At 42.0% G+C, this 12346-nt stretch overlaps 1 protein-coding gene across 1 annotated transcript in view; it reads right to left on the reverse strand.

Moving 5' to 3' along the window:
* aatk (apoptosis associated tyrosine kinase) overlaps nt 1-10208 on the reverse strand; it is a 50557-nt gene extending 40349 nt beyond the window's left edge. Inside the window, exon 1 of the mRNA XM_022742289.1 lies at nt 10154-10208. Within this exon, the coding sequence (XP_022598010.1) occupies nt 10154-10208 (55 nt within the window). The remainder of the gene's footprint in view (nt 1-10153) is intronic.
* Nucleotides 10209-12346: the final 2138 nt, after the last annotated feature.

The following is a 12346-nucleotide window of genomic DNA, read 5'->3' on the forward strand; positions in this document are numbered from 1 at the left end:
TGATAAATGCTTCTTCTGAGTTGATGTGTCCTATATTGATATGATATATATTAGTCACACCAGGCTTTGTCACACGTTGGTGCTGTCTGCTATTTTTCTTCTATATATGCCTTGGCATGATGTTTACTTGTTTTGCCAAAAATTTTGATTGTAAAGTGAAATGGAGAGTGTGTGTATCTGGAGGATTATAGTTGTCCAGCTCAGGCCCTGTGGGACTGGACTGGCTGTAATCAGGGAACACTGATCCAGGCCGGGGTGACTGATGTCCTTAATATTGGATGAGCTCATCTGTGACTGAGAAGAGACAGGGGGAACGGCCAAAACCAGAAACTGGAGCAAATGCTGTCGCACAATGTGCAAACACTCACACATCCACCCACGCACAAACTACACGCATGCTCTTTCTCTTTTTCTTGCTGTACAACAACAGTGTATACAGATTTACACAGAGACACTGTCAGAAGCCAAGGCGTGTTACAAAATGTGCAGTGAATGCATGAGGAAGTGACACACGTCCTCAGAGTTAAGAGAATCTCCTCACCGCCGCTCCCCATCACAACATGAACAGCTACACTCCAGCTGCAGAAGCTTCACGTGCGGCCTCAGCTCGCTCACGTGGAAATTATAATGTAGCCCGTCTCAGCGAGAGAACGAGCAAGACATACAGAGATAGAGAGAGAGAGAGAGAGACGTGTCTTATTCACATGCTCAGACCTTGATCAGTCAAAGCACTCTGAAATGCTGAATTAACCTGTAATGAATGACAACAGTGATGCAGTGAGATGTGTTGCCATGGAGACGGTCTGAGGGAGTATCTGCTGTGTTATAGCCACTGACGTATGTGGTGGCTCATCAGGCTGTGTGGGTGGTCAGTGGCACTGACCTCACGGGTCAACCTCCACGCAGACCTAACATTGTTTCAGAGTGAGTCTCTACGGGTACCGCTGAAGGAGAACTGATATAACAATAATTCAAGACAAATGAATGAGGGTCAGCTACAGGAAATCTTTTGAAAATTAGGTTTGTGTCATTTTGAGTTACAGTGATTTCTCGTTGTTGAATAAAGCATAATACCATTTAGTAGAAAGCATCCTACTAAGATTTATTAATACAGCACATGAGCAATACTAGAGTCCCAGAATCTAGTACTGAAGACCTCATATCTCTAGTTTCCCTGTCTTTACACGACCTCGGTTTCAGTAAATTTTCTACCGACCAGCTGCTAAAATCCTAGACGACAGAAGCTCAGTGAGTTTGATAAAAATGTTGATATACTCATTTGAGTCGCCTTCTGTTATTACTGTGTGCTCACAGCAATTAAGCTTTATGAGCAGCAGTGAGTGGTGCAGCAAGTGCTCTGGAGGCTTCTTTTTTTTGCCCTGGATTTTGCCTCTCAGACGGGGCTGTATGCACCCTGAGTGGAAGACTGTAGACACCTACTCAGGGCAGAACAGAAATACATCCATCCTTCTTTTTAATGTTTGCAGGTAAAATAATAAAAATCAATTTTATCATTTGTTATTTGGCAGATTAAAATTAATGTGTATTCAGTAAATGCAGGAAATGGTTCTGACCTCATTTGTTTTTACTGGGATGTTTCGATCTGCCGGGATCAAAATGAAACAGAAAGGAAAAAAACAAAAAAAAAAGCTATAACTGCCTCTGTTGCAGCTGTACATTATTTACTTCTAGAGTGAATGAAGCCATAAGGCGTGAGACTATTACTGTGTGCCAACATTGTGGAATTATTGTTTTTCATGAATTTCCCCTCGGGGATAAATAAAGTATCTATCTATCTATCTATCACTAAACATATCACACACGTGGTGCAGCAACGAAATCAACAAGAAGATTTAAAGAATCAAGTGTAAACACGTGGCAGGTGTCAGTTTGCAGGTACTCTGCCTAACGCAATCAGGTGTTTAGATGTGAATGGACATGTGACTGGTGATCAGCTGGTGATAAACCTTCATGTTCCTGCCTGAATCTACAAGAGGAGCGTCAGGTCTGTTCTGCAGTCTGCCCACTTCTTTTACTATCAAGCTGATTTCCTCTGTCCCTCTCACTCTCTTTCCTGTGCAGACACTATTTCTTCTTCTTCCCCCTCTCTATGTGTCTCTCTGTCTCTCTCTCTGCATCAGAAAACACTTGGAGTCTGAACCTGTTTCTCAGCCAGGCAAGAGCGTGGATGAGAATGAATCCCTCTAAATCACGGGCTTAACAGCCTGCTGTGATACTGCAGGGCCAGGGAGGGCCTCCACAGCACAGCTCACAGAGAGATGGAGATGGATAGAGACGGGGGATGAAAAAGAAAAACAGGAAAGAGAGAGAGAACTATATATAGTCTGGATGACAAAGGTATAGACACAGAGGAGAAAAATATTGAAAGAGGAAATGGATACGTTTATGATATGTATTGATCGAATGTGCAAATGCTCTGCAGTCAATCAGTCAGTCAGTCAGTCAGTCAGTCAGGGACTCCACTGTGTTGACTCGCCTGTCCTCCAGTCTAATGATCAGTCCCTCTTGTGCAAACAGACCAAACAGAGCAAAGATGATAACTGGGCGTCTCACTCCAGAGAAAATCAATGTGTCATTAATGCCTCAGCTGAGAGGCTAAAAGGAACTAGGAAATGACATTATTCTCTAAGAACACTCCTAATAACGTGGACAGGAGAAGTAATAAAGAAATAATAGCTCACGATTACATTATAGAGCAAAATGGGGTTTTTTCTATTTTATCTTATATAAAAAGGTGATTGGTGTGACGTGTGAGGCAGCAATTATAAGTGAAGATGCACTTTTGAGATGGCCGACCTGTCAGTCTGGATTTTTGTTCTTTGAGGCGCTGGAGGAGAGAGCGCGAGAGAGAGAGAGAGCGAGAGAGAGAGAGAGAGGGAGAGAGGGAGGGAAGAATTTGATTAATACAGAGCTGGGATTTGAATTCCTGCTGTCGTGGGAGGTGATGACACAAGAGTATTACTGTGTCAAGTTATCCATATACAGTAGACTAAGCTTTCTATCACGGAATATGTAATTTCACATTTTCTGGAAAACTTCCGTTTGAAAACTTCAAGGGGTTTATCAGGAAATTTTAAAATAAATAAACCCTTAATGAACTCTATATGTATATATTTATTCACAGGGAAACTCCACAGGGTACTTAATGTATAAATATGTGAAAAGTCAAGGTAATTCATCATATTCTTGCAGCTATCATTTTGCCATAAATTAGTCCTGTGAATTGATTTGCTTTAGTGTCCACAGTGGCCCACAGTACCTCAGTAGAAACAGTACTGCAAAGTACAATTCTGCCATTTATCATCATAACACACAACCCTGCCAGGAGAATACTTCAGATATAGGTAACACTGTATTTTAATCCTTGTATTCAGCTTTTTTAAGCAGCAGTATATAAACAATGAATACACGGTAACACACTTTAACAGACTTGAATATATAAAATATTTGTAATTATATCTATTGATACCAAAAAAACAACAAGCATAAGATATTTATGCTTGTGAGAATTGTACTGTGTATTCCTTAACTGCACAGGCAGGTTGTAAACAGTGTTTAAACCCTCTCAAGACGTCATCATACAAGACAACGACAAAGTTTTACTGCTATCAAGCATTCATTTACAATTTATTCACCTGTGATGCCAAATACATTAATAAATGCTTAAAATGCTGTTATGACTTCCAATGGTCACATTGTAGTGTGTTATAAACCATTTATAATTGTTTTTTATGCTACTAAGAAATACTAAAAAACTTCAGGTCATTGCCCACTTCACTATGGGAACTGTCCATAGTGCTGAAACCAACACAGGTGCTGTATGATGGGAAAACACTCATATTCCTTCCTCTTCTACCTCAGGCTCAGAGGACTAAATGCCCATAAGGCCTGCTGTGTATTCAGGCAACAACATCTCTCTGATCAAACATGACTTTCACTGTGAAACTTATTTGCCCTCATCAGGAGCCGCTCAGACACAGATCCAGGCCCGGAGACGCAGCTGCGGCACAGAGGAGATCTAAACAGGTGACCGGTGTCATACTCCATCATCCATCCCATTAGTCAGGCCCGAAACAAGGCGCCCAGTGGAACTGGCAATGGCTGGCTAAGTAAAGCTTGCTCAAGGGCACCACTGCAGAAATCCTGCATCAGGAATCAGAGCAGCAGCGAGGCTGAAAATCTTGGTCGGTCTATCAACAGAGACAGTCAGTGGGTGGATTAGGAGAGAAAAAAACGCAGAGGTTTGATTCCTGTTGTAGTGAAAGTTTTAAGATTCAACAGTCTATCATCATTATCACCATCATCAGAGTTTCACACAGTGTATATGCAGTGTTTTCAGGTCATATAAGAACAGTAGTTAAATGAAATATTGACAAATATAGCTTTTTAAATAAATACTGCCTCCGCATAAATAAGTGCTGGTTTTAAAAGCATCGGACAATTAGTATTAAAATATTAAAACTAAAGATTCGAAAACCTTGTTTTCAGATGGAAGCAGTCTCTCAGTGAACATGTTGAACAGAGTAGAACAGGGGTTTTCGAAGTCTGAGACTGTGGGCCTCCCCTTAGACAAACCTTGGAAAAATGCACCCTAAAACCAAATACATAAAAGAGGTCTGTCCTGAGGCTTTTATTAGTTTCTGACTCAGAAAAAAACAGAAAAATTACCCAAAACTACTGTATCTCTGAACTGTCTCTTTAACCAAATTACACACATTTAGGCTCATTTCCATGATCTCCCTTTGATAACTAATGTAATATCTTATGATATTTTTCTCTTCCATTCACTGAGCCTCTCCTTGAAACTGTTTGGAGCCCCTCATGGTGAAGCCCACCTCCCACTTTGAAAACCTCTGGAGTAGAGCATTATGGATTTACAAAACACACTGAATCCAAGGGACGACAAAAAAAAAAAAAACATGACACCATGAAAATCTCAAACACTAATGAAAAGCTTTGTACCATCAGTACATCATGAACCCTAACATGAATATCAACATCAAAAACAACACTAAAATGCAACATTAAAAAACCTATAACTGATCACTGGGACCTGCCTTTCATTAAATAACTGTCAAAGTTGTGGTGCTCCAGTATAACAAAGGGGCATCTGCGTTCATGATTTGCCAACAGAACTTTTAATTAACTGTGGTCTCAGCTCTGAGTCTCAGTCTATTGGTGGCACAAAAACTCCCAGTTGCAAACAAGTGGATTAAACTGAATCCCACTTCATTTACAGACTGTCGGCCAACACAGAGGCTCATTCTGCACACTGGTGCATTTCTGTATGGCAGCAGAGCCATGGAGTGACGAGGCAGAGCGTCTCTTTAGCAGGAAGCTGAAGTGCCCTTAAGCAAGATACTAGATCCCTGTGTTATAACAGACCTATGTCCTACGTCCACCTGCAGCGGGACAGACACAAAAAAAAAAAAAAGAAAAAAAAGAAGAGAAAGAGAAGAAAATTTCCCTCAAGGATAAAAAAAAGATTTACATTCCATTATTATTTCATTAAGTGTTGTAGCTCCACGTGGATTTAAAATCATCGCCACTTTTTTTTTTTAAAGAGTTTGTATGTTTTCCTAAATCCACAGGGATGAATATGAGTTTACAGTTGAGCACAAGGTCTGTGTAGATCAGGGAGCCTCTCATCTCTTTACACAAGGTAAACTCAGCTAATAATACATCACAGACTTTTGATCTGACTTTGTCTGCAGCAAGTAGTTGATTAATGGATTATTTTTTGAAGTTCATCATTAGTTATTTATCAAAAAAAATGGTAACGAGTGAGGATTCTCTGCTTTTCTCTGTTCATTATTATCATCACATATTTATTATAATGAACATTTAAAATAAGCAACATGAAGAAATCAGTGCTGCTTCTTTGATGAAATTATGATGGGCATTTTTTTGAATCTATCAATAAGAACTGGATTCATTGAAAAAGTAACAGCTGATCTGACAGTATATGACAGATACTGTCCGTCTAGACAGAAGCAGTTCAGCAGTTTAGGAACACTGTGGCAGATGCAATGTGGTGCATCAGGTCATTAAACTATCAGAGTTGAGTGTGTGATCGTGTGTGTGCGTCTCATTTTCCGCTGTAACCTGCGGATGTTTCTGTCCTTTTTCATTGAGCTGAGTTTGACAGGAACCTTCATCACAACAGCTGGAGATGAGTTTGAACAGAGGTAGAGACAGATGACTGGGAGTCTGTTTGTTTCCTTTAAGAGAAATAGTTCTCATGTAATCATCAGCTATTATTCTTCAGGATTCTTACAGACAAAACAAAAACACACACACTCTCTCTCTCGCTCTCTCTCTCTCTCGCTCTCTCTCGCACACACACGCACACAAAAAGGGAGTCTCTCAGAGTGCAGAAGCTATTAGCAATCAGAGGCAGGTCTGCTGCAGCCTCACTTAAGACACTCTGGGCCTTTCAATGCGGGAATGATTATGTTCTGAACAAGTTGTTCTGCAGAAACAGAAAACACTGCAGGAAAAAAGAAAAAAAAATACTGATGGATATTCACAACTGGAGACCACCACAGTCCTTTCATCTTTTCAGATCAGTCAGTGTTGGGGAGTTGTTCCAAACAGGAGTTTTCAAGGTGTAGATCAGAGGAGAAAGCTTTTAGAGGTTGTTCAATTGCTGTAAATGGCACAAATCCAATTTATAGCCATAGCTTTGTGTCCTCCGCTGCGTTAGCTTGGCAACAGTAACAGTAATTTATTCTGCAAACTTCCCTTTCAGTTAACACATCACCATGTAGTCTACTTCCTTATACTACAAACATAAAACCTCTCAACTGACTTTGCCTCTTCAAATCCCATGTCTCTGCTTTGACTGTAACTGACAATTCTTCTTCTCTTTATGAATGGCAGTCCCTGAAGGCCAACAGCCCCCCTCCCCCGGGGTTTACCTGCTCCTCCGGCTCTCTGCCTGTGTCCTCCAGCACCTGGACCTGGTGGTTTAGCGGTAGCCTGGAGAGAGGAAGGGTCCGCTGGGCTTTCACATGCACCACATCCTGCTTCCCCGTCTGTTATGTGTTCATATAATTAGAGTGTGCTGCTGGATGCGCAGCTAGGAGCCCACTGAGAAATGTGAAATGGAGAACCTGGGGCCTGGGAAACCAGCCAGCCCTTCCAGTAATATCACCCCCTCCTCCACCACCACCATCACTGATACCCAGCCCTGCCTGTACTTGGCTGTGATGTCATCGCTATACCCGCCCTCCACACAGTGGTCATCACAGTTTGGCACGATGGAAGAAGAGACAAGCCTCTTCCTTCCCCCCTCTTTCTCTTTCTCTTTCTCTCTCTCTCTCTCTCTCTCTCTCACTCACACTTTTGCTTTCACGTTCCTATTTGTCCTCTTTATCTCATCACTGGGCTCTAACAATATGCTGATTCAACAGATCAGAGTCATAACGAAAACACAATATCTGTGCAGCTGAAGCTGCCGTCAACAAACACCATGGAAACAAAATATGGCAAGATATGACCCGCTTATTTTTATCAGGACAGAGAATATTCACTGAATAGACTCACATCTTATCACATCATCCAAAGAAGTCTTTACCTCGTCCTCATCACTTAATCATTTGGCCTATAACCTGTGACTATGGACTGTAATATATTAAAACTGCTTATTCTGACGGATATTCAAGATATGCAGATAATATATTGCATTTCCTGTCATTGATGACTAAGAAAAACAGAAAATATCTGGATTTAAAAAGCTAGATCCACCAATTTTTTCAGTATATTTACTCAGAAAGAGACTTAAAAGATTAATCAATTATCAATTATTTTTTTCCAATCAGCTAATGAAATAATCTACTTATTGGTTCAGCTCTATACTTGTGCAACAAAAACATGCACATGCAGTTGTAAAAAAAGACAAAAAGCAATTAATAGCAAAATACAACTCACAGTGAATGTGTCATCAAACTAAATAAAAAGCCAAAGCAAAGCACTCGCCTGAATAACATATCAGATCATTCCTTAAAAAAACGCCTTTTGAACCCTGCAGTCCTACCAGCAGATCGGTATGCTGTGCAGCTACTGTTTAAGCCCACAGTGGATGCAGAGATCACAGAGAATCCGAAGATACTAAATGTGAGGCTGAAGTTTGGGGGAATGTGTCTAAAATGATGCACAAAACATCTCGAATATATGTCAGTTTGTGCAGCCATGACGAACATGTTTTGGTTTGAATATTTCCGTCGATGTGAACATCATATAGCTGCAATGAAAACCTGAAACAAGCTGATTTAGGCTAATATATATGTATATGCACATTACTGTCACAGAATGCTGAATAAGATCATTTTCAACAGTCAAAAATTGAAGCGGCTGAAGGATAATTCCTGGAAGGATAAATCCTGTATTTTTTGACCTGGGTCTATTATCATAATTGTCAGTCAGCCAGTAAGTTGCCCTGGAAGTCAATCCCTATGCAGTCAGCTACAATAGTTAATCCAGGGAGGCTGCATTCTATGTTTACATTTAGTTGAGTGTTTGAAATGATTTATGTAAAACTGTAGTGCATCTGGAAAGCTGTGGAACTCTATAGGCCATATTCATCTTTATACAGTAGAGGTGGAAAGTGCAACGTTAGCACGACCCTTCAATCAGAACGGACACAACTATGGAGAGTAAGACCTATAGGTTGAAAAATGATTTTCCAATGGTTCTGATTTCAGCACCTCGGTCAGCTCCATGACAGAAAGGAGGTGCTATAAGCACAACATGTAGGAGGCTGTCGACTGGAAAACCAGAACCAAACACAAACTAACACCTACACACTCATTCAAAATTACAACATGATTTAAAAAGACAACATTTTAATCACAATTTGAATCTATGACAATGAAAATGAAAAACTGGAAAAGAGGATTTTCACCTGTCAAAGCTGCCTGGTCGAATATATTTGTGGTTCTCAGTCACAGTGTCAGCTGTTAACATTTCTTAGACAAAATAAACTAGAAACAAACCCTAGTTCCTGTGATTCTCTGTAGCAAAAGAGACGCATACGAGAGAATCACAGCATTTGGTTGTCTGGTCCAAACCAACTGCTGCAAAGACTACAACGCTGGACGTGAGGATTCATGCAATTCAATTAATGTGTTTTGAAAAGGGCAGGAGGGCATTATGAAACCAAGGTAACCACTGCAAGAAAGGCTGCAGAGACCCGGTTAAGTGTATTTGGAGGATATCAAGTGGAAGACACATTAGGTTTCTCTATTATGGCACACTGAGCACTGCATGGCAATTTCAAAAACAATCCAAAAACCTGCCAGCGTCCTCACTGCGATGTCTGTGTAACTCCTGAAAATGCTCTGCCACTGTATAATCCTTTTTTATTTTTTTATCCACAAGATGGGAAAGCCACAGACTGCTGCACCTTTCAGTTGCCATAGAAACCACCTGAATGACAGGCCAGCAGCTGCTTATGCTGCATAATAATAAAAAAAAAACAAAAAAAAAACAGGCATTTGGTTTCCAGTGATTTCTGATTATTTCACCATGATGTGAGAAACAATGAGGCAATCTGCCTCCGACCATTGTTTCCCATAATCCTTTTCTTTACCAGCATTAATGGGATAACTCCTACACCAGTTAGAGGAAGTCTCATGCTTCCCTCTGCTCCCACAATTCCTCTCTTCACCTTTCCTTTCTGCCTCTCACCTCTATACATACTGTACCTTTAAACTGCTCAGCTGAGAGAGGAACAGATGTTACTGTGTGTCCATGCACTTTAAAAATGGGTTATTATTAATTTACACATCTGAATCATGATCTTCCCTCCTGTGCTTATTCATCCAAAATCAAACACACACACACACACACACACACACACACACACACACACACACACACACACACACACACACACACACACACACACACACACACAGCACTATCAGCTGCAGATGAGGAAGATTACATCATTTCTGTATAGTGTAGCCGTGTATACTGCTGGGTTTGTAGAATGAAGTGAACAATGACATTATGTTTAGATGTTTATCAGCAGCCAATAGTGTTGATGCGAGCACTGTAACCAGTAGAACCACATGACGGCGCATGAACAGCGTTATTCTGGGGTGTCAGCGGCGGAATGTCGGCTCACCTGGGCTGAAATGAGAGCTGAGGGCAGAGCCGCGGCTGAAAACGGCTGAAGACATCGTCACCAGAAGCACCAACATCTTCAGAACCGGTGCTGCTGCGAAACCGAAAGAGAAAGTGCAGGGGACTGGGGGGGGGGGCAGCGATCTAAGCGGCACTATTTCTCGAACACAGCTTCTTTTCTCCTTTTTTGCGCGAACCGGCCCCTGGTGATGCCTCAGCGCGCGCCTTCATTTTTTTTCTCTCTCCTTGTTCTGAAGACAGATGCTGACTGACACTCCTCCTCCGGCAGCAGAGAGAGTCAGCGCAGGCCGAAGCCGGTTTTTACCTTTTTATTTCCCTCCTCAACTACAAGATCTACTAGACTGTCGCTGCAGAAGAAAAAGAGGAGGAAGAAGAGGAGGAGGAGGGCGACAAAGTCCTCTTTAATAACAGCCAAGTTGATCCAGGATTGAATTTCCCCTTCACGCGCCACCTGGACGGAGTCACATCATCTCGAAGCGCTCATCACACACGTGACACCTCCAAGAATAAATAAAAAAAAAAACAAATCAGAGGCTGAGATTTATATCGGAGCTGCTGGGAGCTGTCCGAGGTGCTGACAGCAAGAGCGCCATCTTGCTCGGTAATGAGCCCAAATAGAATTTATGGAGCGTTTTTGCGCTCTGGCTGCAGGAGGGGGGAGGGGGAGGGGGTGCTTATAGGAGGCTCTCGATAGGCTACTGTGCTGCTCGAGCGTGTTCAGCTGACTGAGATGTACAGTACAGAGCTGGAGAGGCTGGAAGGATGTGGAGCAAGAGTCTATTTTTGCAGCTAAATAACACAACTTTCTACTTCTAACGTGCAGGTTGGAGGATGGAGCTGGAGCCTGCAGAGCAAATCTTTCTGTCATCAATCTCCCTGCGTGTGTGTGTGTGTGTGTCTGTGCGTGCGTGCGTGTGTGTGTGTGTGTGTGTGTGTGTTTGGAGCTTGTGGGAGCAGAGCCTGCAGCTTTCTCCTCCTCAGCCTTAGCTCCCTCAGTTAGATAAGAAGAGACGTACAGAAAAATCTCCCATGAACAGACTGTGATGTAACACCAGGGAAAGACACACAGTGGGTACTTGGCTCTTCGGACTATCCCCACTCTAATCCTACTGTTCATACATGTTGGATGAGGCCCCCTCCCCCACCCGACAACATTCATCCTCTCCCAATCCCCACCCCCCCCATCAGATTGGATTCCTGGCAGTAGAGGGAGTCAACTTTTCGTTGCGCATCTTACAGGCTCACTATGATTCTGATTAACACAGAGACAGAAATGTCACAGACTGAGCTGCAACTAACAGAGAAGACCTGTCTGATCCAGGCTCTGTCAGATTCTCCATTGTTCTCATTGTGCACCCTGCATTTTGAGGCATGGAGGATATATAATGTGTCATTTATTATTAATAGACATATAGTCTCAGTGATTTTATGTATGTGAACAAAGTGCTCTGCCAGCTTCTCTTATAAAGCAACTGCCAAGAGAAAATACAGAGAAGTGAAGTAAAGATACAATGTGCAAATTAAAAAAAAAACAACTGATAAATCATGAAAGAAATTCATCTTTGAAAATGTGCAATCAAAAATGCCCCCTCTCCATTTATACACTGCAATCAGCTGACTGTGCAACTAATCTGATTACCCCACAACCTTCTGTTGTCAGGGGCCGTTTTTGTTCCAGACCAAATGTCTAAATTCTGACCCTGTTGTGTTCTTGGCTGGATGTGGACGGGCTAAACTAATTACATTGTTCCTTTTCAGCTTTCTGTTTCAGTGCCAAAATAACATACCTCCATCTCTCCTCCTCCAGAGTCCATCAGAGCAGCTCCAGAGTGTGAACCAGCTTCAGGTCCAGGTCCAGGTCACATCCATCCAGCTCTTCAGCTGAAGGCCGAGCCGCAGGCTGGCGTGTCTACAATCACAAAAAAGTAGATTCACCACCATCAGCGTTTTCTATTGGTGCCTCCATGGAGAGATATTCCTATATGAGTTTCCAGCCATTCATTAACTACTTTTGCTTATTGTGCAAAAAATCATTCGCAGGGGACGACAGGAGGGGCAGACTACATCCAGGACATGTTGCCAGTCTTTCACTGTGCTGATGCCTTTAGACTGAAAACCATTCCCCACAAGCTTCTTTGCACTATGAGGAAAAGGAACCTGTGTAAACATGCAA

This window comes from Seriola dumerili, unplaced genomic scaffold, assembly GCF_002260705.1.
Source record: "Seriola dumerili isolate Sdu_G_001 unplaced genomic scaffold, Sdu_1.0 BDQW01000068.1, whole genome shotgun sequence".
NCBI classification, from domain to species: domain Eukaryota; kingdom Metazoa; phylum Chordata; class Actinopteri; order Carangiformes; family Carangidae; genus Seriola; species Seriola dumerili.